The sequence below is a fragment of the Ochotona curzoniae genome, unplaced genomic scaffold (genome assembly GCF_017591425.1).
Source record: "Ochotona curzoniae isolate NIBS_2020 unplaced genomic scaffold, NIBS_Ocur_1.0 contig_3520, whole genome shotgun sequence".
Lineage (NCBI taxonomy): Eukaryota > Metazoa > Chordata > Mammalia > Lagomorpha > Ochotonidae > Ochotona > Ochotona curzoniae.
The window spans coordinates 21515780-21540169 of NW_024465894.1; the positions used below are offsets into that span (position 1 = coordinate 21515780).

General features: G+C 49.6%; 1 protein-coding gene across 1 annotated transcript in view; it reads right to left on the bottom strand.

Moving 5' to 3' along the window:
• Positions 1–24390, bottom strand: part of DTD1 (D-aminoacyl-tRNA deacylase 1) — a 107557-nt gene that overhangs the window by 74718 nt on the left and 8449 nt on the right. Inside the window, exon 4 of the mRNA XM_040981792.1 lies at positions 15256–15362. Coding sequence (XP_040837726.1) covers positions 15256–15362 — 107 coding nt within the window. The remainder of the gene's footprint in view (positions 1–15255; positions 15363–24390) is intronic.

Genomic DNA, 24390 nt, shown 5'->3' on the forward strand with positions numbered 1-24390 from the left:
CCAATAAGCTTCCAGCGCTTCAGATGACCTGGGCAAGACACACCCGCCCTTGCCACAAGGCAGCAGGACAGGGCAGGAGTCGGCATCCTACCCTACACAGCCCAGTCTCCAGACATCTGCAATCCTAACCCCAGAGAGCTTGAAGTCATGGGTGTCATGGGCACCCAAGGCTGATGGCAACACACACCCACAGGTGAAAAGCAATGGCTTAGGGTGAGAATGCCAAGTACCAAGCACAATCACCCACCACCAGCCACAGATCCCTCAGGCAGCCCTTCCAACAAACCCTAGCATGCCCTCTGATAAGAAAATCAGACCAGCTTCCTCTGGCAGTGGCCTGGTCCTTTATTCCCAAGGATGAACTATTAACCATGGGCCACTGGGTATTTGAGGACAATGATTAGCACTGAAGAGAAAGGATGCATGAACCAATGGAACAGCTGGTCCAGAAGCAGCCCCTTTTACCACTACCATTTCTGGAGTGGGTGTCCAGTTGGGCTGCCCAGACCCCACATCAGGATCTCTCGGCTCAAGCTCCTAACTCCAGCTTCCTGTCTGTGCAGACCCCGGGGATGGCTCTAGTAATAGGCCTCCTGGCCTCAACACGGAACACCTGAATGGAGTTCCCAGGTCTCAGTGTCAGTCCTCACCAGGGGACTAGTCAGCATTTGGGGAACAAACCAGCAGAGGAGAGCTCTCTCTGTCTTTCCCCTCTCTGCTTCTCTGCCTATCAAACAAATACAAATAAATAAGTACATAAAGTACTGCTCTGGATGTGGAGCCCACTGGGGGGCAGATCCCACGCCCATTGGGTTCCCACTCATATACCTCCCGGTCCCTCTGCCCTTCCCCTGCCTCTCCATCATCCTGCTTCAGGAAGGTCACAGACCCAGGGGCAGCTCTACCCTTCTCACCCTTCTCAACTCTCCCTGCTGGCTGGCTGCCCTCTGCCCCAAGCTCCTCCCCAGGACACAGCCTCGGGTCCCCTGGCTCATCATCCTGCCCACCACTTTCCATTGCTCCTCACCCAGCTAGCAGCTCAAGCCCCCTGCCTTTGTCCACGCTCTCACAGGAATGCACTGCCCACTCCCAGCTTTCAGACCTAGCCACCTCCTCCTCACCCTCCCAGGCCCAGACCCGCTGGTGTGCACGTATACTGACAACCACGTGTCTCCCTGGGGCTGGTCCATTCCACACCTTTGCAAGCAAACAGTGCCCTCTTGGACCTGCCCCAGTGTGATCTCCCCAACAAAAGCAAGACCCTCCTGAAGAAAGCAAGCATGCCTTCTGTCTCTTTCTAGAACCACCGACACAGAATCTGACACATGAAAAGAAGCCATCAAATGCTTATGAGAATGAACTAAGTGCAGGAAACTGCCCTAAGTTTTACCTATCTAGTAGGGGTCAAGCATCAAAATTAGCCTCCCTTCAGAGCCAAGAAGACGGGCAATACGTTGTGGAAGATAGAAACTCACCACACACAAGTTGTTTGCAGTTGTTATTTCTGAAATGCCTGGCCTTTCAGACACTTGGGGCTGGCTGATTAGAAGAGCAGAGAAGGCTGGAATTCCTTTCCCCATTGTCAGGGCTTTCCTTTGTTCTGCTGAGCTCAAAGTTAAAGCCAAATGTAAGTGGTTCATCTCTATAGGTCAGGGCTGATGAGCCTGAAATGCAATCAGGCCCATATGGCTCATTAGCATACACGCCTTCCTCTTCCGACATCTGATTCCCATCAAGGTACATGAAGACTGACGCCTGCGGAGTTCCAAGGAGTCCCCAGTGGAGCGTTTAAAACCACGTTGGGCTGTGGGTTTCTTCTGAAGGATGAAGGCCTAAGGAAAAGCGGCGGCAACAGGCAGACGCATGAGGAGGTGGTCCCCAACAAGGCCCACTACCAGCTCGATGGGAACACAGGTCTATACGCCAGAGAGCATCGACCCTCGGACCTGACAGATGGAGACCCTGCATCCACGGGCTCTGTGCCACGGCCAAGGTCAAGTCAGAATCCCCAACACCCAACTCCCAGCCTGCTTTGGACACAACTCACACAAGTTTTGGGAAGGAGAAAATAAGGGAAGGAAGCAGGAGGTGCCCCCAGGCATTTAGTAAATGGCCCCAGACCTTGGTGAAAGGGCAGTGGGGTGACCTGGAGCTTCAGAACCAGAAGCCCAGGGGCTCTGGGCCCTCCACACTGCACTGCTGCCCATGGGCACCCAGGACATGGATGGGCCGGCCAATGTAGACCTGCAGCACGGGACAAGCCCCTTCCATCCTGGTCCACAATGCCATCCACCTCAGCATAGGGGCCTCTCATCAACAAATTGCCACACCTAACTCAGCTGCTAACTCATCACAGCCCTGAATGGCCATAAAGACACACATGACAGTGAGGGCCTGCCATGGCTAGCCTCCTGCCCACATTCAGATGGCCTCACTTACGCCTTGGTCTCTTACAGGGCTCTGAGGGACAGGTGTAAGGGTGACATCTCCCCATGGGTCTGCAAGCAGCAATGTGAGGCTCTGGATGGCACCACCTGCAATGCCAAACACGGCAGAGCCCTAGGAAGATGAAGGGAAAAACACCCTCAAAGTGACCACTCACCTCTCTGCTCACTGTGCCAAGCACGGATGCCTTTGCCAGGACACAATCATTTCATTTTCACAGCTTAATCAGACAGTGCTTAAAGCTCAGTGGGAAATGAGCCCACAAAAGCCCCACTGGCTCCTGCTGTGGCCACTGTTGTGGCTGTTGTCCTCAAGGCTAGAGACCATAGGCCTTTCATCCTTACCCACAATGTGGGCATCTCAACATAAAAATAAAACTCACATGTCAGTCAAACACCATCGCAGCCAGGAAGGGGAACCCAAACAGTGTAAATGCTAATGATCACTGTGGTTCCTTGGTATTCTATTTATAGTTATGCCAGGAGCGATCTTCCTGGGACCGTTATGTATCGCTCAAACCATAACCTAGGGCCCGGCACAATAGCATAGTGGTTAAAGTCTTCGCCTTGAATGTGACAGGATCCCACGTGGGTGCCGGTTCTAATCCTGACAGCTCCACTTCCCATCCAGCTCCCTGCCTGTGGCCTGGGAAAACAGGCCTGGGTGGGAGGCTAGGTAAGGCTTCTCCCAGACACAGGGGAAAAAAAAAACAGAGAGAGAGAATGTGGAAACAGTGGTCTTATCCACTTTCCTGTAGCCCTTGACCCTTTGTGCCCTGATCATAAAGATTATCAAAATAAAGATTATCAAAATAAAATAATAATTTTTAAAAATTTAAATAAGTATTTTTAAAAATCTGTGTACTGTCTATTTTAAAAGGAAAGTTACAGAGAGAAAGGGAGATATAGAGATTTTTCCACCCACTAGTTCACTCCCCAAATGGCCCCCAACAGACAGGACTGGGCCAGACCGAAGCCAAGGGCCAGGAATTCCTCCCACGTGGTGCAGGGACCCAGGCAGTTTGGGCCGTCCTCTATTGCTTTCCCAGGCTCATTCAAAGCAGAGCAGCCAGGACTCAAACAGGTGACCCTGTACGGGAAGTCAGCAACACAGGAAGAGTCTTTGCATACTATGCTACAACACTGCCTCTGGGAGTTACTATGCGATGGATGCATACAGCCTCAGGAGTCCTGTGTATCAGCGGTGGAAACAGTAGTTGTCCAACAACGTGAATGAACAGTATGCTTACAAATGCCTAAAACTGTAAATTTTATGGTGTATGCCAGTTCTAATCCTGGCAGCCCTGCTTCCCATCCGCTCCCTGCCTGTGGCCTGGGAAAGCAGTCGAGGACGGCCCAAAGCCTTGGGACCCTGCACCTGCATGGGAGACCCGGAAGAAGCTCCTGGCTCCTGGCTTCAGATCAGCACAGCTCTGACCATTGCAGTCACTTGGGGAGTGAATTATTGGACAGAAGATCTTCCTCTCCGTATATCTGACTTTCCAATAAAAATAAATAAATCTTCAAAAAAATGCCTTTCTACCCAAGAACACTATAAAAGCTGATGATTGGTATTTTCCGCTTAATACACTGCTTCTTGCCTGAAATCTTAAAAACAAAAAAAAATAATTATAATTACATAATAATAGCAGATTCTTTCAAGGAGAAAATGAAGAAAGTAAATGGAAACACAAACCTGTACACAAAGAAAGAACAACAACCAAAAAAATCCCCAACACTTAAGGCTCGAGGGCATCCGCACTAGGAAATGCAACTCCACAGGATGCCTGACTTATCCCACAAGATGCCGAGTAGGGGTCTCTACCTTCCCTGTGTCTCAACAACCACTCATCACGGCCAAGGCCACTGCCCGGGGCTGAGGATGGAAAAGGAAAAAAAGCTGCCAACCCATCACACAAGACAGAGGCTTCGCTGTCAGGATCAGCAAGGGGCAGAGACTGCCCTCTCACCCCATGCAGAGTGGTTTAAGCCCACACTGCGCGCCCAGCATCCTCACAGAAGGGCCAGTCCTCTGCGTTCCATTACCCGCAAAAAAAAAAAAAAAATAGGGAGCAGCAACATGAGGGGTGGCCGGGGATGGGGGGCAGCCGCAGGAGCCAGCCAGGGGGGCTCTGAGCTGCCCCAGTGGGTGGGGTGGGGGGTTGTGCAGGAAATCGGCCTCTGCCTGGGGGGTAGAAGGGCTGCCACCTCCCTCTGACAATTCCTTCCCATAATTTCCAAGATCAATGAATACTAGGAACATACTTTTCCAAAAATAGCTCTTGCTTTCTTCTGAGAGGCTCTTAAGACTGAGACGTAGATGTTTCCCTGGCACTATTAGCCACAATGGCATACAGAAATCCAATCCAAGGTTGATTTGGGGGGGGGGGGGGGGGGAATTATTCAGGTGTGTCTGAATAGGGGACCTGGCTTCACACTGAACTGAAGAATGAAGTCATCGGCTCCCTTGGGGCTTGCTGGCTTCTCTTCATTAAATCACATCAGGGGACCAGTGCCACAGCTCAACAGGCTAAGCTTCCACCTACAAGCTCTGGGATCCCATGCAGGCATTGGTTCACAACCCACTTGCTCCACTTTCCATCTGACTCCCTACATCCTGCATGCTCCCGGAGTCTCACCACCAGTCACCACCCAGGACCCTCTGCTGCTCACCCTAGAGCCACTCACCCCCACCCTCCTTCCAAGCCCACATTGCCAGTTCAGCCTCATCCTCCTACACAAACACACAGCTGAGCTCACAGTGCACTGGTAACTCGGCAGCTCCCCACCAGTTGAATCGACTGGCATGTGAGCCTTGCTCCACCAGGCCCAGCCATAGCGCTGGCCTTGCCACACATGCTCTAGCCGATGCAGCCTCTGAGCTGTCACCCAGAGCTCGACCCTGCGGGCCCTGCCTCCCTTCAGTCTGCACCTGCCTGGCTCCTTCTTGGCTTGCTGACCTTTGCATCCCTAAGGCAGGCGCCACCCAACAGCATTCTCCACATATGACCCTAGCTTGATTTCTCTATAATCACAACTTGCCTTGTGCTGTGTTCACATGTTTCATCACTAGGAAGTAAACCCCCTGAGGACAGGGCCTGGGCTTGGCGCTGCACCTGGATGCAAGGCTGGTACCCAGCAGGCCCCCTGTGAGCATCTACTGGATGAACAGCTAAGTCGTGTGGGGAAGGGGCAGTGTGGGTGGATGGGTAACACAGGTGGGTGGATGAGGAGCCGTGGGAAAGGGACCCCAAGGATAAGGAAGGTATGCACAGTAAGAGACTGGGAAGAATCAACAGAAACCCAGAAGAGAGATCAAGTCATACTTACTCCAGAAACGGTAAATACTCTGTAGGAAAGTGGGTAGGCCATGGTCCACTGTGAAAAGCCTTTACCAGGTACTTACCAGGGAATAGCACACCATAAAGTGTGAGCCCTTAATGATTTGTCATGTGTGTTCAAATACATAAAACCAGTCAGCTGCCTGTGGGAGCTGCACATTCATGCATTTTATTAAGCTTCAATTTCTGTGCAAAGCCTAAGATGGAAGTTGTCCTGCGTTTTCATTCTAGTCCCATTAATACACAGACAGATGAGTAAGGCATTCTATGTATAGTATTCAAGAACCCAAAAGAGGGGCCAGCACTGCGGCAAGGCGGGTTATGGGTTCTAGTTTTGGTCCTGGCTGCTCCACTTTTGATCCAGCTGCCTGCTAAAGCACCTGTGCGGGCAACAGAGGATGACCTAAGTGCTTGGGTCCCTGCACCCATGTGGGAGACCTGGAGGAAGCTGCTGGCTCCTGGCTACAGCCTGGCCCACTGTGTAACTCTGCTCTTCAAATAAATAAATCTTTTTAAAAAGGGAAGGAAGTAAGGAGTTTTCAGGCAAAAGTCCTAAGAAGCTACAGCACCAGCACATTGCCCAGCCATGCACCAGCCCGCATGTCAGGTCGGTCTCTTCAGCACGTTACTGCACTAGCACATGCCTCAGTGTCACCGGCACAGTGGCCGACTGCCGGTCACACAGTCAATGCAGTAGTTTCTGCTACTGCACCAGCTTCCCCCGCACTTCAGTAATTGTGCAGCGAAGACACCACGCTCCAGGAACATTTCCATCATCACATCCGTCAGGGGTGCCGCAAGGCCGTCTTGTCTCTGAACAACAGCAGGAACACAGGTTGTAAAGTATTTTTAGACCTTGGGGTCGGGAAATGGAGGGCAGAGTGGGCCAGAGAAAAGCCAGCGCCTGGAGCAGCTGATAATGGCCACATCAGAGTGTTTCTGGTCCAGCAGTTCTCAGATGCCAGTGTGCAGTGCACACGAGACCTGCAGAAACCTAAGCATGCTGCTCTTCAACACACCCCAACCCAGACAGAGTCTGCACGATTCCCTGGCTAGCTCCATGCCACCTCCAGGGCACCCAGTCCATCCCTGGGTGACTATGGCAGAGAAAGACACAATCTCAGCACACCGCAGTCCCCACTCCGCCGGCAGCGTCACAGCTTTGGAGTTCTGGCAACTGTGATGGGATTGCTGGGAGAAGGGCACTCAGGGGCACACATGGACACCCACATACATGTAAAACCTAGGTAGCAAGCACAGTCTGGGAGCCGCTGAAAGCCACTGGACCCGACTGCCACCCCTTCACTCACCAGCTCCTTCTCGCAGACTTGACCTCATCAGAGGCTGCCCTGAGCACAGGTGGCCCGCCTTTAAAGCCACCATCACAAGAATTGCATTTTCTCCTGTCACTTTCAGATCCTCCTCTCTCCATTACTGAGGCAAACTTTCCAACAAGGCTTTCCACAAAACCTCACCGCATGGCAGAACATTTTTCTACAATGACCTGCGATCATGACACACCTAGTGAATTAACTGAAAGGCTAATAATTCCCCACTCACACCTGAGCCCACGTGATGATACTGCTGCTGTGCTCGCAGTGCGGACTTGTGGAAGGATAAACCTTACCTCCCTGCCCTGGGAGTGTCAGGGACCCTGCTCATGTGGGACAAGTGGAGTCAACAAGATAGGGGGTTTCCTTCATTTTGAACATACCCACAAGTGAGATGAGAAGATTAAAATCACAAAGAATCTGTCCAACACACACAGGCACAAACCAATGAAGTCCTAGCCCATTAGTGTCCTGAGAACTGATCCCACCCTGGCGTGGCATGTGTCAAAAGTAGAAGAGAAGGTCACAGATTTAAACCTCAGAGTCATATTCTGATAGCAGGCGGCAAGTGCTTTTCAATGTTTGCCATTGTGTTATCACTCACTAGGATTCAGAAAGGTAACATGCAAGTCAATCAAGCAATGAAATTCTCTGGTGGCAGCCTTGCCAAGGTTTTGTGGACAGTCCACAGTGGCCTGACTTCACACAGCTGTTGACACAGAAATGAAATGCTACTGTAAAATCCATCCTTGTGGCCCTCCATGAAGAGAAAGCCAGCTTACTTGGAAACATCCAGGCTGCTACCTGCTCCCATCAGATGCAGAAGTGTCAAGCAGGCCACACCCCAGGCACAGCCCTGGACTCTGCACAAACTCTGACTGCTGTGACAGTGGCAGGGCCCAAACAACCACTACCAGAGGAAGTGTAGGTTCAGAATGGATAGAAAGGGTCTGGTACCATGGTGTAGGATGCTAAGCCTCCACCTGTGGTGCCAACACCCTATATTGCTGCAAATTTGAGTCCTGGGTGCTCCACTTCCCATCCAACTTTATGGGTCTGGGAAAGCAGCAGAGGATGGCCCAAGTCCTTGGGCCTCTGCACCCATGTGGGAAGTCCACAAGAAGCTCCTGACTCCTGGCTGCGGATTGGCTCAGCACTGGCCATCATGGCAATTCAGAGAATGAACCAGCAGATGGAAGATCTCTCTCTCCAACTCTGTCTTTCTAATAAGAATAAATAAGTAAATCTAAGAAAGAAAGGAGGGAAGGAGGAAGGAAAAAGAAAAAGAGCACACAGGGAAGCAGGTGCTCGTGCAACTAGGATGATCCCAGTGTGGGAAGAGGTGCGGAACATCAGTGTCACAGGCTGGGCCTCGGAAGCTGGGGTCCAGTATAAACAACACGATCATGAGACCAAGCCTAAACCAGGGGCAGGGAGTGCAAATACCTGCAGCCAAGACACTCTGCGGCATGCCCACTGCCATGAGGACAAAGCCGGACACTTACTGAACAGCAGTTCAGCCAATGAAGCAGATGGATGAAAGCATCAGGATAAACAGCAGGGTCTCGTACTGTCCCACCAGCCAGATGGGGATTCCCACTATTGAGGCAAGACAACAAATGAAGGTCTGGTGAGGCCAAAGGAACCCCAAAGCTAATGCCAACCATAGTCAGGGAGCCAGAAAACAGGGCTTCAAAAAGGGTGAAAAAGGAACCACATGTCAACGGATGCTCTCCTGGAATGAGGTGCAAACTGACCAGCATGAACACAGGACTTCCTCATATTCAAATGGAACATAGATTATCCATCAGACTGCAATAAGCAGCATTCAGGGACCTGTCTGTGCATCTGTGAGGGGGTTGCCTGGTGGAGGCAGGCCACCCGTGTCCCTGCTTGATCCGCATGTCACCTTTGGACTCCACAGCACCGGAGACTCAAGGGGCCATTCAATCTACCCCTGCAAGGAAACCAAATGGAACCGCTCTTCCCTCCCGCCTCTACCCAACATATTTCTTTCCAACCCTGCACAGGCCATGGATGTCTCACTCCTGACATTCCAAGGTCCAGGCACGGGGGATGGATGCTCTTGCTACGACAAGTACACCAAGAAAATTAGACAAAGCAATGGGGAGATTCAGAGAGGCATAAAATTAAAAGCTTCATACAAATCCAATGCACCATTTTTCACTGGCCAACTCATCCCGGTGGTTTGTCAATAAGCACATCAGTTAACTCAGAGACATGTATTTCAAAGCTCATTTTTTTTTTTTTAGCTCTTCGTAGCATTCCAATTTAGTGGGGTTTTCAATTGCTCTAAAGAAATGAGAACATAACTAACAGCAACACCATGAACCAGACAGGCCCTGGGCTCCAGGGACAAGCCCCTCAAACTCAAACTTCCTTCATTACCAGGAAAGCATCCACCTGCTCTCACATGTGAGAGGCCCAGGTAAAGACTCCTACATATACTAGGGGGAAGGAACTCAGGATTACAAGAGCAAGCATCAGCTCCTACCACAGGCCAGGAGGTACAGTCCCCCCATGTCTGTCTGCCCATGGGGGAAGTCACACACCAGCAAGCACACACCAGGTAGGAATCAGAATGTTCCAGAAGCATGTTTGTCCATAAAAACCTCAGCTTCTGCCCAGTGTGTTTGCTACTGCTTCTGTGCCCTGCTCCCTTGAAAGTGCCTTCTTTTTCAGCAAGAATGCCATGTTCCTCCAACTTCTCACCATGGGCTGTTTTCAACATGAAGATAGAGCTGGTTAGGTGGGCAACTCGCTGGCCACATGGATGAGCCCAGTCTTGGCCTGCAGCAGCCACGTCAGCCATTGACTGAGCTCTGATGCTCATACGAGAATGTAGCATTGGAGGTACCAGTTTGAAAAGCACCACTGTCTTCTGATCATCCCTAGAGGTCAACACAGTCACAGCCAATGACACATGCCAGGTCTGCCTCCCAGGCACAGCAGCAGGTGAGACTGAGAGGTGTGCCCAGAGAAGAAGCCAGGGGGCAAGCAGATGGAGAGATAAACCATCAGGACCTTGTGACCAAGGCAGCATGGGGGTCAGAGAGTCCCAGAGGAGGAGGTGCCCCGGGCTGGAGGGAAGACCCCAAGGCAGGAAAGAGCTCCATCCACTGTGAGAATGGGGAGGATCCCAACTGGGGGAGGCATCAGCCAAGAAGGAGATGCTGATGCCTCGGTGCCTGTGGCTAGCCTGTCACAGGGAAGGGGGGAAAGTACCCCTTTCTCTGCCTCACACTGTCCAGCACACCGCCTCATAACAAAGGGACTCAATGCAACCACACTTCCACACGCAAAGGCACACTAATCCATACTTTCACATACACAGGCACACTCATGCAGACACAAGCACACATATGGATCTGTTGTTCATTTGTGTCGATGGCTTCAAGAGGCCATATTTATATACCGCAAGGATGAAGCAGCTTGCAGTACAATGAGGAAGAGAACGCCTGCTCTTCCTATCAACACAAAAGCAAGCAAATCAGCACTGGCTCCAAAAGGAAGTGCCTTCTCCTTGAGAAGATGGCCACAGGCAGAGGCTAGTCCCACGGTCACCAAGACCTTTCTGTGCCTGCTCGCTGCCACCTGCTAAGGACCTGTGCCTCAGACTCCAGGGTCAGAAACACATGGATAATGGCAACTGACACAGGAAAACCCATGCGCTTCAAGAAAATGCACCAGGGGCCAGCACGATGGCTCAACTGGCTAATCCTCCCCTGCAAGCCCTGGGATCCCTTATGGGCACTGGTTTGTGTCCTGGCTGTTCTACTTCCCATCCAGAGCCTGACTATATCCTTGGAAAGCAAAGGAGAATGCCGCGTGGGACATAACAACCGGTTCATTGAGTCCTGCAAAGGACAGTTCCCCCAACAAGTACTTGGGCAAATCGAGACTCTAAGGTAGATTATATCAGCCAATGAACCTTGGAAGGATTTCCTCAACCCTGAAGCAACAAAATCAACAGCATCTCAGAATTATCGAAACTACTTAAGCAGTATCCTCAGAACATGCTCCACACTGGGTAGCCTTCCCTATTCCCAGGTACTGAAGCAGTTAACCTGCTGGGAGGGGCCCTCTCCCCTTCTCTCTCCACTTTCCCCCATTCCTTTACCCTCCCCACCCTAACTGATGGTCCACATGGGCATGCATCCCTCAATTATGTAAACATCAGCAAAATAAATTTATTATTTTTAAAGAAATACTTATAGTCTGTTATGTTAATGAGTTAATACAGCCATTAAAAGTTGTTTAAAATAAATAAATAAATAACGCAGGCTAATGTATGATAGAGCCAGCATCCCACATGGGCATCAGTTTATATCTTAGCTGCTCCACTTCCAATGCCTTCCTGCTAATGACCTAGGAAAGCAGCAGAAGACAGCCCAAGCATTTGGGCCCCTGAAGCCACAGGGGAGATGTGAATAAAGTTCCTGGCTCCTGGTTTCAGCCTGGTCCAGCCATGGCCATTTTGGTCATTTGCAAAGTGAATCAGCAGATGGAAGATTTCTCTCCTTCTCTACCATTCTCTCTGTAAAGCTTTCAAAATAACTGAAAATATCTTGTTTTAAACCTGCCGTTTGGATTTTGGTGAGTTTTTGGTTTATCTTCTGGTTGCTTTATTGTATACATTTTAAGATATACTACTTTTTTATTATTATCATTTAGACCTGGCATAGTGGGATAGCAAACAAAGCATCTACCTATAGCACCAGCATCCTATATGGGCACTAGCTCACAAACCATTTTTTAAAGGCCCCATTGTTGTTGTTGCTAAGTGCAGGGAGAGAAATCCCCCATCTCTTGACTTAATTCCCAGATGCCAGCAAAAGCCTGTGCCAGGCTGAAAGTCAAACAGGATCCCCCATGTCCTTGAGCCATCACCTGCTACGTCCCAGGGTCTACATTAGCAGGAGCAAAACTGGGATTCAAACTCAGGTACTATGATGTAGAACACAGCATCAACCAGGCCAACCATTAGGCCAAATAGCTTTACCATCATGATGATCTGAAATATACATACATGGGGAAGCCCAGCACAGTAGCCTAGTGGCTAAAATCGTTGCCTTGCACATGCTGGGATCCCATATGGGTGCCAGTTAGTGTCGTGCCTGCTCCACTTCCCTTCCAGCTCCCTGCTTATGGCCTGGGAAAGCAGTGGAGGACAGCCCAAAGCCTTGGGATCCTGTACCTGTGTGGGAGACCCAAATGAGGCTCCTGGCTTTGGATCAACAAAGCTGCCTCTGAGGCCACTTGGAGAATGAACCAGTAGACGGAAGATCTTTCTCTCTATCTCTGTAAATCTGCCTTTCCAATAGAGATAAATAAATCTTTTTTAAAAATACACATATATGGTCACTATGGCCACATAAATGACACAGCCATCAATGGACACAGTTAACCTTTAATTACCATGTGTGTGTGTGTGTGTGAGAGAGAGAGAGAGAGAGAGAGAGAGAGAGAGAGAGAGAAAATGTGTGTTGTCCAAGTACCTAAAATTCACTCACTGGGCAATTTTTTGGTCTGCAATACAATACAGTCAAGTCCTCAAGTCGCACATTAGATCTGCAACCTCACTTTCCAGAGATAATTGTGTCTTGGCATCCTTTGGCCTGAACAAGCAAGCAGGGAGCACTAGCTAGCTAACAAGAAGGTGGACAATCCTAGGGGTATACTGTGCTACCCTAACAGTTCCTAGAAAAAAATACTTAGACTGATAACTAAACACATACCCAATTAAAATTTTTCTCCATATAAAGTTAAAGCAGAATAATAAATCAAAACCAGAGAATACTGATCAAGTTGACCCTGAGGAGTAGCCAGAGGCAAGAAGCAAACTGGGAGAGAGGGCGATCCGGAAGACAGAGCTGCAGCAACTTCTAGTACAGGAGGGCCACAGGGCAGGCGCTGCCACGGTGGCCAAGGGGGAACTGTGGAGAAGGCTCAGGAGACACAGACAGCCCAGCGAGCATCTTCACAGAGCTGAGCAGGAGGGAAAATGAGGCACTTCTCACTGCAGGCGCCCGAGCACACTAACAAGCCAGGGCACCTGTGCGGTAGCCCAACAGCTTAAGCCACTGCTTGCAATTCCAGCACCCCATATCAGAGTACAAGTTCAAATCCCAGCTGTTCCATTTCTGATGCAGCTTCTGCTAATGCACCTGGGAAAGCAGGGATGGTGGCCCACATGCTTGAACCCCTGCCACCCACACGGGAGGTCCAGATGGAATTCCTGGCTCCTGGTTTGGCTCAGCCTGGCCTTAACTATTGCGGAGTGAACCAGAAGATGGGAGAGCTATCTACATACCTATACTCTACTTTGCTCCACTTTCTCCAGTGCTCTGCCTCTCTAACAAATCACTTCAAGTTAACCCCAATGATAAGCTAGCAGAAACAAAGCATGGGCCCAAGAGTTAGCCCTAACAAGAGGACAGAGGTAGCTGAGAAGGCAGGTGGGAAGGGTGTGAGCCCAGTCTGGCGAGAAGGGGGTGTGGTGACCTCCAGAGGCGTTGCATTCATGCAGCCTCCCCCGACCTTGTACTCCCATCTCAGAGCAAGGGGCTCCCCATTTTCACTTTCCACGGGGGCTCCCTGAAGTCGTGCAAGCACTTCTAGCCTGGGTACAGAGGCTGGCCTTGGCCAGGGAAGACCAGTTCTGCCAATGCAGTGGGAAAGCAGAGCGCAGTCTGTCAGGCACGATGAGGAAGGACCACAGCAGGGGAGACAGGGTGGCAGGTCCCACAAGGGGGAGGACTCTGGGAGACTCCCCCTGCCCCGAATGACAAGGCGAACAGCACCTGTCCAGAGACACAGCCATACCTCGTGCCTCCTGAGAGGAGCACCCCGAAGGACACAAGATCACATTGGTGCTATTTGCTCTCTCTCCCTGCCAACATGCACAGCCTTAAAGTCATCACAGGAAGCAAAACAGCCGGCTAATCTGAGGGTCAAGATCAGGGAAGACGAGGAGAGACTGAGGAACTGCCCAAAACTTGCCACAGACAAAGAAGGTAACGTGGGATCCTGCATCGTCCTGGGGCAGAAAACGAACATCAAAAGATAAAAACCTAGCAAAACCCCAATGTGGCTTTCAATGACATTAACACTACTGTATCAATACGAATTTCAACGTCTTAATTATTGTACTATGGCTACATAAGATACTACAATTAGGGGATGCCAGGAACTCTTTTTCTCTCTCAGACGACTTTGAAAGACAAAGCTCCCATTTGCGAGCCTACTTATCATTTGTGACTGGTTAGATGTTATTGGTAATTCCAGGGCCCTCCAGCACCATCCTGTCATGCCAGCATCGCCACAGCAGCCATGCCCCAAGGTCTCCCCTGACACGAGGCATCGGTTACAAGCAAGAACACACCCAGTCCACGTGAGAACACAGCTGGCAAACAGCCGAGCCTCCGTCGTCGGCTGCACCATTGCCCCTCGTGGATCCCAGCGAGGGAGGGAGGGAGAGGGGAGCAGAACAGCCATGTCCTTGCAGCCTCACTCCTCTGCCTGCCAGGCCCACAGCTCCATCAAGTGTTAATTAGAGTCTTGAGCAGGTGTATTAAACCTGCATGAGGGCAGAGAAATGCGACATTAACACATTTCCTTTCCCGATCTTAATTACCTGAAAGCTTTTTTCTTTGAAAGCTCACAGGAGCTGGCAGCAAATCCAGGTCTGACAGTGTTTTAGCAAAATGAACAAAGAACTGTGCGTGGCACATCTACCCACACCTGGGACAGGATGCCGCATGGACAAGACTCTGGACTGAATGTGAGTGGCTGTTTGTCCCACGGAGAAGGAACACTGCAGAGAATACAGGTAACAGGATGTCACATGCAAATGGGAACTAACCAGGCCTGGGCCGCGGCTCTGCTGCCACCCAGTGGTGGGCAAGCTCCATGGACTCTGACAAACGAAAAGAGCCCAGAAGGAGCTGAGCAAAGGTTGACGAAGAATCTGAAGAATAGGGAGCAAGGGAGGTGGACTGTCCCATTCTGCCACAGCACTCATTGCTGGGGAAGAGGGTGTTAAATAAACAAGGATATCAGGGACTAAATCAAAACTAAGAGAGACTTCCAGACCCCAGCCCCACACTGGAGGCTTACCTGCTTTGGGTCAGAGGTGGCAGCGCCAGGTGCCGGAGATTCCAGCTCTATGGTCACAGGTCCGTCGTTCTGAATCTGCACTTGCATGTAGGCACCAAACTTGCCATCTGAAAGAGCATTTTGAGTAGTTACAAGGGGTGTAGAGTGAGCAAGCTCACTGTCTGTCAACAGCATGCTCACCTAAGGCACCTAAGTGAAATCGCAAAGCCAGGGAGCAAAACCAGCCCCTCAGCGAGGGGAGAGGAAGCTGACACCATGACCAGGGGAGAATGGCAAGAGCAGAGGAGCTGCCGCTGGCCCTTTGAAAGAAGACGGACCACAGGTTAAGTGCATAAGTCACAAGATGTCACACAAGTTAGGTAAACCATCCCAACCTCATGGAAGGCCACCTTCGTGCTGTATCCTACAAACCCTGCCCTGGGCAGGTGACCTGCTGCCCAACCTCGTGGACTCCATGCTCCTCACCTCCACAGCCCTGGGATGCACATGACCTCCATCAGCCCTGCTCCCATCCCCACAGGTCCCCCATGGTCTCTTCCCACTGGTTTACCCTCCTGGCGAGCCTTCCCCTTAGCAACAGAATAGGCCCCAAGTTGGGTGAAGGATGGTTGACTTTAGCCAGCAGGCAGGAGCACTGGAAACAGTACTGGAGTGGTCTCATTGCTTGCCACTTGCTGGGCCATGGGGTCATTCCTACTGAGTCACCAGATCTGCTCAAACAGTGGTGACCCCACACATGGCCATCCGCCTCAACGGGGCTTTTGTGTTGTCCATGTGGTGTCAAACTAGGGAGAAAGACATCAGCTGCAAAGGAAGTCATGTGTTTAATTGCATGCTAAAATTATGGCTACAATTAGGAGCAAATTTCAGTCGCAGGCAGGCTCAGGAGACAAGGAATTATTTCCGACCTTGAACTGCTGTTGCCAGGATAGACAGCCATACCTCACCATGTTTACCATGCCAAGAAGCATGAAATTTATTTGCTTTGCTTGTTTTTCCTCAGCTAAGAACAGAACTAGTATCTGCATCTCCATTTGTACACACAATAAATCCACACAAGCTTTAAGAGATCTTAAAATGGCAATATTTTTTTCCAGTTCACGTCAAAGGATAAACCCCCCCAGGGCGGGGGTGGAGGGGGACCATGCATTGGCCAGGGGAAAAAGAAATATGTTTTTATAAAAGAAGACAAGACAAAAAGCCTATCAACAAAACACTTACATGGGCTGCTCCAGTGACATCACTGAGTTATTCTTAAACCTAAGTCACAGGCTTCTAACCCAGAGCTGCAGGCTAGGCACGTGGCGGGCAGCTCAGTGCCACATGTCCCAGCAGGATGCCTCCCGGCTGGGCCCACTCAGGCCCCCAGAGAGCACCTCACCCCTGATGCCCACTCCCCAAGGGGTTCCAACCTGCTCCAGGACAGTGAACCAGGGATGACAAGAAGGGTACACATGAGTCAGTATGGCGAGTGTGTGGGGACTTCTAGCCACTATTACCATCATCCCACCTGCCACTGGCCATGCCAGTCTAGGGGCAAGTTGAGGGGATGGGACGCATAGCTATATCCAAAAAGCACAGCATGCTGTTGACAAACAATGGGGAGAACAGGTGTGTACAACGGTTGCTCTCCAGGGGCATCCCCCAGGGGTGGCAGATGAGAAAGCTGTGTCAGTCTCGCTGGACACAGAGCCTCCAGCCAGCTGTATGAGAAGGCCCTCTCCGCCCTCAGACTGCCCCTGTTTCAAGGGTGAAACTCCTGGGAATCCCAGCATAGGATACAAAAAGCAAACAAGTGGGCTCAGGTAAGACTCAAAATAAGCCACAAGATTGGAGGTTTGGCAGAGCAGTGCAGGAATCACTTGGTGGGCGCCCACCCCACATTGGAGCCTGACAACACCCTACTCCACTTCTGATCCAGCTTCCTGCCAATGCACACCTTTGAAAGTACCAGGTGACAGCTCAGCTCAAACCTGGGTCCCCACCACCCATATGGGACACCCAGCTGGAGCTCCTGACTTCAGACAGGCCCACCCAAGACTGCTGTAGGCATGTGGGGAGTCAACCAGTGGTTGGAAGATTCTTTTTCTCTATCTCTTTTCCTCTTTTATGTCCTTCACACAAACAAATTTGAGAAACAAAATAACTCAGTAAAATAAAATGAGCCCATGGACAGACCAGGGCCATCACTCTAGCTCCAGGTGGCCTTGAGGGCTGAGCAGGAAGCCCCCACGGCCGGAGCCAGCATCTGCCCATGGCCAGGGGCCACAAGCTGCTGTTACCAAGGGAGCGGGTCCTCATATGGTCACCTCCACCAAGGCCCTCTGCTGTCTGCACCTCTATTTTCTTTCAGTCTCTGTTGCTATTTGTCTCTCTCTCTCCCTGTGCTTACACACATACACACACGCACATTTGCTTCTGTAATTACTGATAAGCAGTGACACAGCGACCCTAGGGCCAGTCATGTGTGTAGCAAATGAAACCTCACCATCTGTGAAGTCATCATCCCATATGGACACAGGTGTGAGTCCCAGTTACTCCACTTCTGATCCAGTTCCCTGCTAATGCGCTTGGAAAAGAGTAGAAGATGGCACAAGTGTTTGGGCCCCTGCACCCACACAGGAGGTCTGGATGAGGGCCCAGGCTCCTGGCTTGGAACTGGCCTGGCCCCAGCCACTACGATCCTTTGGGAAGAGAATCAGTAGATGAAAGACCTCACTTTCTAGGAGAGAGGGGAGGAAGAGTGGGGAGTGAATAAAAAAAAGGACTTCGCTTTCTCTCTCTCGCTCTCCCCTTCTAACTTGAATTTTTAAATAAACAAATAAATCCTTAAGAACTGAAACCGTGATCCTTAAGCATTTTAAAATTATGTGATTTGATGACTATAGGACATACACACCCAGGGTTGGTACACTGGCTCTGTCGTGTTGGGAGGCCCCACTGGAGGCAGGAAACCCTGCAAGAGAGAGGCTCCACCACCACTCAGCTGAGGACAGGTGGCAGAGGTGGCACCCTGCCCCTCAGATCCTACAGAGAACAGGAGCACAGAGCAGGATTTCCGGATGGGCCAGATATGGGAAGAAAGCGCCACGCAAAATCTTTTGAGGCTTGAGGTCATTTTTTTCTTCTTTTAACCATTTTTTAAGATTGATTTAATTTTATTGGAAATGCAGATTTACAGGGAGGAGAGACAGAGAGAAAGATCTATCCACTGGTTCATTCCCCATGTGGCTGCAACAGCTGAAGCTTAGCCAATCAGGAGCCAGGAGCTTCTGGGCCTCCTATGTGGGTGCAGGGTCCCAAGGCTTTGAGCCACCATACAGCTTTCCCAGGCCACAAGCAGGGAATCAGATAGGAAATGGAGCAGCCGGGACAAGAACTGGTGCCATATGGGATCCTGGCACTTGCAAGGTGAGAATTTTAGCCATTGAGCCATCACACCAGGCCCCAAGGCTTGGGTTTTAAGCGCATTGATTAGAAACTGAATGTAACATGTAACAGGACAGGAAAATAAATAAATAAATAAATAAACTACAAACACACACGGAGTGAGCAAGCTGAAATGAAAACAGTAAAAACAAAAGCAAAATAATGAATGATTAAACAATACAAATAACTAGACTTGCTTAGGCATTAGTTTTCTGGAGGAAAAAATATTAAAAACCCAAACTCTGAAGGAGAAAAAGGGAAGAACTAGAACTAACCATAGTGAGAGAAGAGATAAAGCCCTAGACAATGGAGCTCTTTCCACATCACACAAACATCTGCCTCTGCATCCTGCAATCACGTGAAGGAAGGAAACTGCCGAGTGAGCTCTGCCCAGGCGGGCCAGGGTGCTGGGAAGCTGCCCAGGGCAACAGCCAGAATGTCTGACCCAAGGGTACTCATTACATTAGCAAGTTCTATTACAGCAAACAATTCCAAGTGCCAGTGCTTGGCACAGCAAGTTAGGCCAGCATTTGCAATGATGGTATCCCAAATGGTGGTTCGAGTCCCGGCTCCCTGCCTCTGATCCAGCTCCCTGCTCATGCACCCTAAAAAAGCAGGTAGACACCTGCCACCCACATGGGACACTGGAACAGAGCTCCCGGTTCCTGGTCTTGACCTGTGGTGGTCTATTTGGTAAGGGAACCAATGGACAGAAAATCTTTCGCTTGTAATTCTGCCTTTCAAATAAATATATCCTTAACACATAAATAATTATCTATAGGGTGGGCATTTGCCCCAACGGTTACAACTCCAACTAAGATGTGCACATGCTGGGTCTGGCACAGTGATGCACCAGGCTAATCCTCCACCTGCAATCACTGACATCCCATATGGGCACCAGTTCATGTCCCACCTGCTCCACTTGCATGCAGCTTCCTGCTTGTGGTCTGGGAAAGCAAGAGAGGATGTTTGAGAGAGTTCTTGGGTCCCTGAACCCACGTGGGAGACCCAGAAGCTCCTGGCTTCTGATCAAGCTTACAGCTCAGTTCAGGCCGTTGGGGCCATGTAGGGGGTGAACCAGTAAATGGAAGATCTTTCTCTCCATCTCTTCACTCTCTGTAAAATCTTGCCCTTCAAACAAAAATAAATTTTTTTTTAAAAAAAGATGCTCATGCCCCATATGGGCTTGCTTGAGGTTTGAATGCCACCCTTGGCTTCTGATTGCAGCTTCCTGTCAGCCTGGGAAGCAGCAGGTGGTGGTTCAAGTACACTGGGTCTCTGCCACCCACACAGCAGACCTGGCTTCTCGCGTCCCCAGAGCCTGGCTCCTGCCAGTGCAGGCAGCTGGGGGGTGAAGCAGCAGCTGGCGGCCGTCTCCCTATCTCTCACACTCTCTGCTTCTGTCTCTGTCCTTATGCCTCTAATCAAAACAAGCCAATGAAGAGATAATTTCCATATTGAAACAGTCCAGGCTTAGAAAAGATTAGAAGATTTCCAACATATTGTGCAAGACTGCTATCACCCAAACATTAAAATCAGACAATAGAAAGACTGGTAAATTTAAAAAACAGACAGGTTGGGCCCAGCAGCATGGCCTATCAGCTAAAGTTCTCACCTTGAGCGCACCGGGATCCCATATGGGCACCGGTTCTAATCCCGGCAGCTCCACTTCCCATCCAGCTCCCTGCTTATGGCCTGGGAGAGCAGTCGAGGATGGTCCAAAGCCTTGGGACCCTGCACCCATGTGGGAGACCCGGAAGAAGTTCCTGGTTCCTGGCTTCGGATCGGCATAGCATCGGCCGTTGCGCTCACTTGGGGAGTGAATCATCGGACGGAAGGTCTTCCTCTCTGTCTCTCCTCCTCTCTCTATATCTGACTTTATAATAAATAAATAAATCTTTTTTAAAAAATCAGGTCCATTTGTCTTCTGAATACAAACATGAAGATTCTACATGAATGTACAGGAGGTCTCCCACAGGGTACACTAGGACACCAGCAGTGACCAATGAAGGCTTAGCCAGCACTGCTCAAAGTTGGAAAACACATTCACAGCACACACATTTGGAGGAAAAGACACTGGGAAAGATCCACTTATCTTCCTATTGAAAATGAAATCCCATGGCTAGTGTTGTGACCTAGTGGGCAAACCTGCTGCCTGCAGTGCCAGCATTCCATATGGGCACCAGTTCAAGTCCTGACTGCTCCACTGCCAATCTACCTCCTTGCTAATGTGCCTGGAAAAGCAGCAGAACATGGCTCAGGTGTTTGGGCCTTGTCACGTGGGACATCTGGAAGAAGCTCTGGCTCCCAACTACAGATCAGCTCAGTTCTGACAATTGTGGGCATTTAGGGAGTGAACTAAAAGATGGAAAATCTCTCTCTCTGTGTAAGTTTGCCAATGGCGGGCAGCACTATGGTTCACCCGCAGGCCAAGGCCAAGGGCAGGAAGTGTGGCAGAAAGCCACAGCTGCACAGATGCAGAAGCAGAACAGGTGTGCAGCTGGCACTAGGAAAAGGCTGCAGTGTTGCTAAGTCCTTTGTAATGGAGCATGCTAGAACATGCTAGAAGACAATTACTGTCACAGACACTACGGTTCACCAATCTATAACCTGAAGGTTAGAAAACTAACATAGACTACTTCCTGGAAGTTGGCAAGCTGACTTAAAATTTAACATAGAAAAAAAAAAAAGGAGGGGGTGGGGTCAGCACCGTGGCGTAGTAAGTTAAGCCTCTGCCTGCCGTGCCAACATCCCATATGGGCACCAGTTCAAGTCTAGGCTGTTTCATTTTAGATCCCGCTCCCTGCTAATGCACCCAGAAAAGCAGCGAAAGATGGCCCAAGTTCTTGGACCCCTGCACCCACATGAGAGACCGAAAAGAAACTCCAGGTTCCTGGCTTTGGACTGGCCCAGCTCTGGCCTTGAAAGCATTTGAGGAGTGAACCAGCAGATGGACAAATTCAATCTCCCTCTCTTTCTCTCTCTCTTCCTCTTTTCTCTGTAGATCTGCCTTTCAAATAAAAATAAATAAGTATTTAAATGAAATGAAAAGAAAAAGGAAGGAGATGGCAAGACATTACAGAGCTATGTGAAAGCAAGTCGCCCGACCTGGCCCACACGTGTAGCAAACTCACTAAGTCACACAGTGCGCCACAGCCTATAAACAGAAAGAACAGAAACGAGATGTACAAGTTCATAAAATGCAAATGAAAATTGCACACGAGGTGAAGCTGGACTCTCCAACTAGCGAAGTACATGTTTTCTTTTCTTACATTCCTTTTTTTAAGACAGCTTTAAAAATAAATGGTTGTAGGACTCTATTCAATAAACACCTGGATGGCAGATAAATTTTACACCCATGCTTTATGTTTACCCAAGATAAACTCAAAATAGATCAAAGGCTCCAAAGTAAAAAAAAAAAAAAAGTATAAAAGCACTGGGTGGCGGGGGAAGTGGGAGAGAGCCATATTTCTCTCTAATCCTGGAGTGGAAAATGTAAAAGGAATCACAGAAAACTCAAGTTCAAAATCCAGCAGATATTTCAAAAAATTGTTGTTGCGATTCTGTTGCTTCCATCAATCCCTGAAGCTAGGTCAAAGGGCAAATCACAGCAGATGTAAAGCGTCTGACAGTCGCACAGCACAGAGGAACAGCTCAGAAACAAAGCACCTGACAAACAACAGGAAAAGGGACAATGCACACGGACAGCTCACTGCAAAGGAAACCAAAGTCACTCACCCACATCTAAAAGATATCCAACACACCGAGGACCATAAAACCACAAGGAGATGGCTGGCACTGCGGTGCAGCACCTTCAACCACCACCCACCATGCTGGCATCCCCTATAAAGACACAGATTCAAGTCCCAACTGCTCTCCTTCGCATCCAACTCCCTTCTAATGCTCCTGGGAAAGCAAAGGAGCACAACCCAAGTGCTTAGGCTCCTGCACCCACATGGCAGACCCGCACAGGGTTCCAGATTTCCTAGTTTTATTCTGGACCAGACCTGGCCTTTGCACCCATCTGAGAAGCAAACCAGCACATGCAAGATGTATCTGTCTCTTTCCCTCTCTCTGCCAGTCTACCTTTTAGAGAATCTTAAAAATAAAACAAACAAAAAATACAATATCTGTAGACATCTGTAGAAAAATATGAGTGAAATATGTCAGATGGGCAAAACTTTAACAGTTTAAATATAGTATGTGGCAAGCAGTGAGGCAGTGGCTGCTTCTTACAATCCCTCTCCCATGGGTGGATCTGCCAGCACGTGAAGTAGCCTACATACAAATACATCTACTGCACCCCTGGTACCCAAAGACAAAAAAAGACGTTGGGCCTGGCACAATGGCCTACCAGCTAAAGTCCTCGCCTTGAACGCACCAGGATCCCATATGGGTGCCGGTTCTAATCCCGGCGGCTCCACTTCCCATCCAGCTCCCTGCTTGTGGCCTGGGAAAGCAGTTGAGGATGGCCCAAAGCCTTGGGACCTGCATGGGAGATCTGGAAAAAGTTCCTGACTCCTGGCTTCATATCAACACAGCACCAGCCGTTGCAGCCACCTGGGGAGTGAATCATTGGACGGAAGATCTTCTCTGTCTCTCCTCCTCTCTGTATATATCTGATTTCGCAATAAAAATAAATAAATCTTAAAAAAAAAAAAAAGGCGCACAATGGGAACAGGCTCTGAACGAAGTAGCACAAGTACTAAGTCGGCCAGCCCAGGCCACCCACGCCCAGGCAAAGAACGCGCAAGAACTGTTAAAATGAAGAGACGTGCAAGAATCTCTGGGACACACCATCAATTTAATAATAAAGAAAAAGTCAAACAGAGTGTCACATGCTACCTTTTGAATAAATCACAGATTCATGTTTGCTCATAGTTTTCTACTATGAAAAAACTAACCAAAATGATTACTTCTAGGAAACATGAGAAATTAGTTGGATGGGGGTAAAATAAGAGGCACACTTCCCAGTGTGGACCTTCTAGCATCTGACGTCTGCGTGACCTGATCATACCATCCACTACAAAAGGATGGGAAAACTGAAGGATTCACGTTGCCTAACTTCAAAACTCACTATGAAGTTACAATAATCAAAACACATAGTTCTGGCATAATAGATACAGAGAGTGCACAGACTCAGAAATAAGCCTGTACATTTACACGTAGTCACTTGATGTTAATTTTAAGAGGACACTTTTCAACAGTCACGGGATGCCTGGACGTCCAGCCACAACGTGTGCCACTAGACCCTGACCTCACCCCACATACACAGATTAACTCCAACTAGAGAGGTTTTTTTTCAAAGATTTATTTTATTTTCATTGGAAAGTCAGATATAGAGAGAGGAGGAGAGACAGAGAGGAAGATCTTTCGGCCATTGATTCACACCCCAAGTGACCGCAACAGCCAGAGCTGTGCTGGTCCGAAGCCCAGAGCCTCTTCCAGGTCTCGCATGTGGGTGCAGGGTTCCAAGGTTTTGGGCTATCCTTGACTGCTTTCCCAGGCCACAAGCAGAGTTGGATGGGAAGCGTGCCTGCTGGACATGAACCCTGCTGCTCCAGAGGAAGCTCCTGGACCCAGGCTTTGGATTGGCTCATCTCTAGCCATTGCAGCCACTTGGGAGTGAGCCAGCAAATGGAAGATCTTTCTCTCTACCTCTCCTTTTCTCTGTACATCTGCCTTTCCAATAAAAATAAATAAATC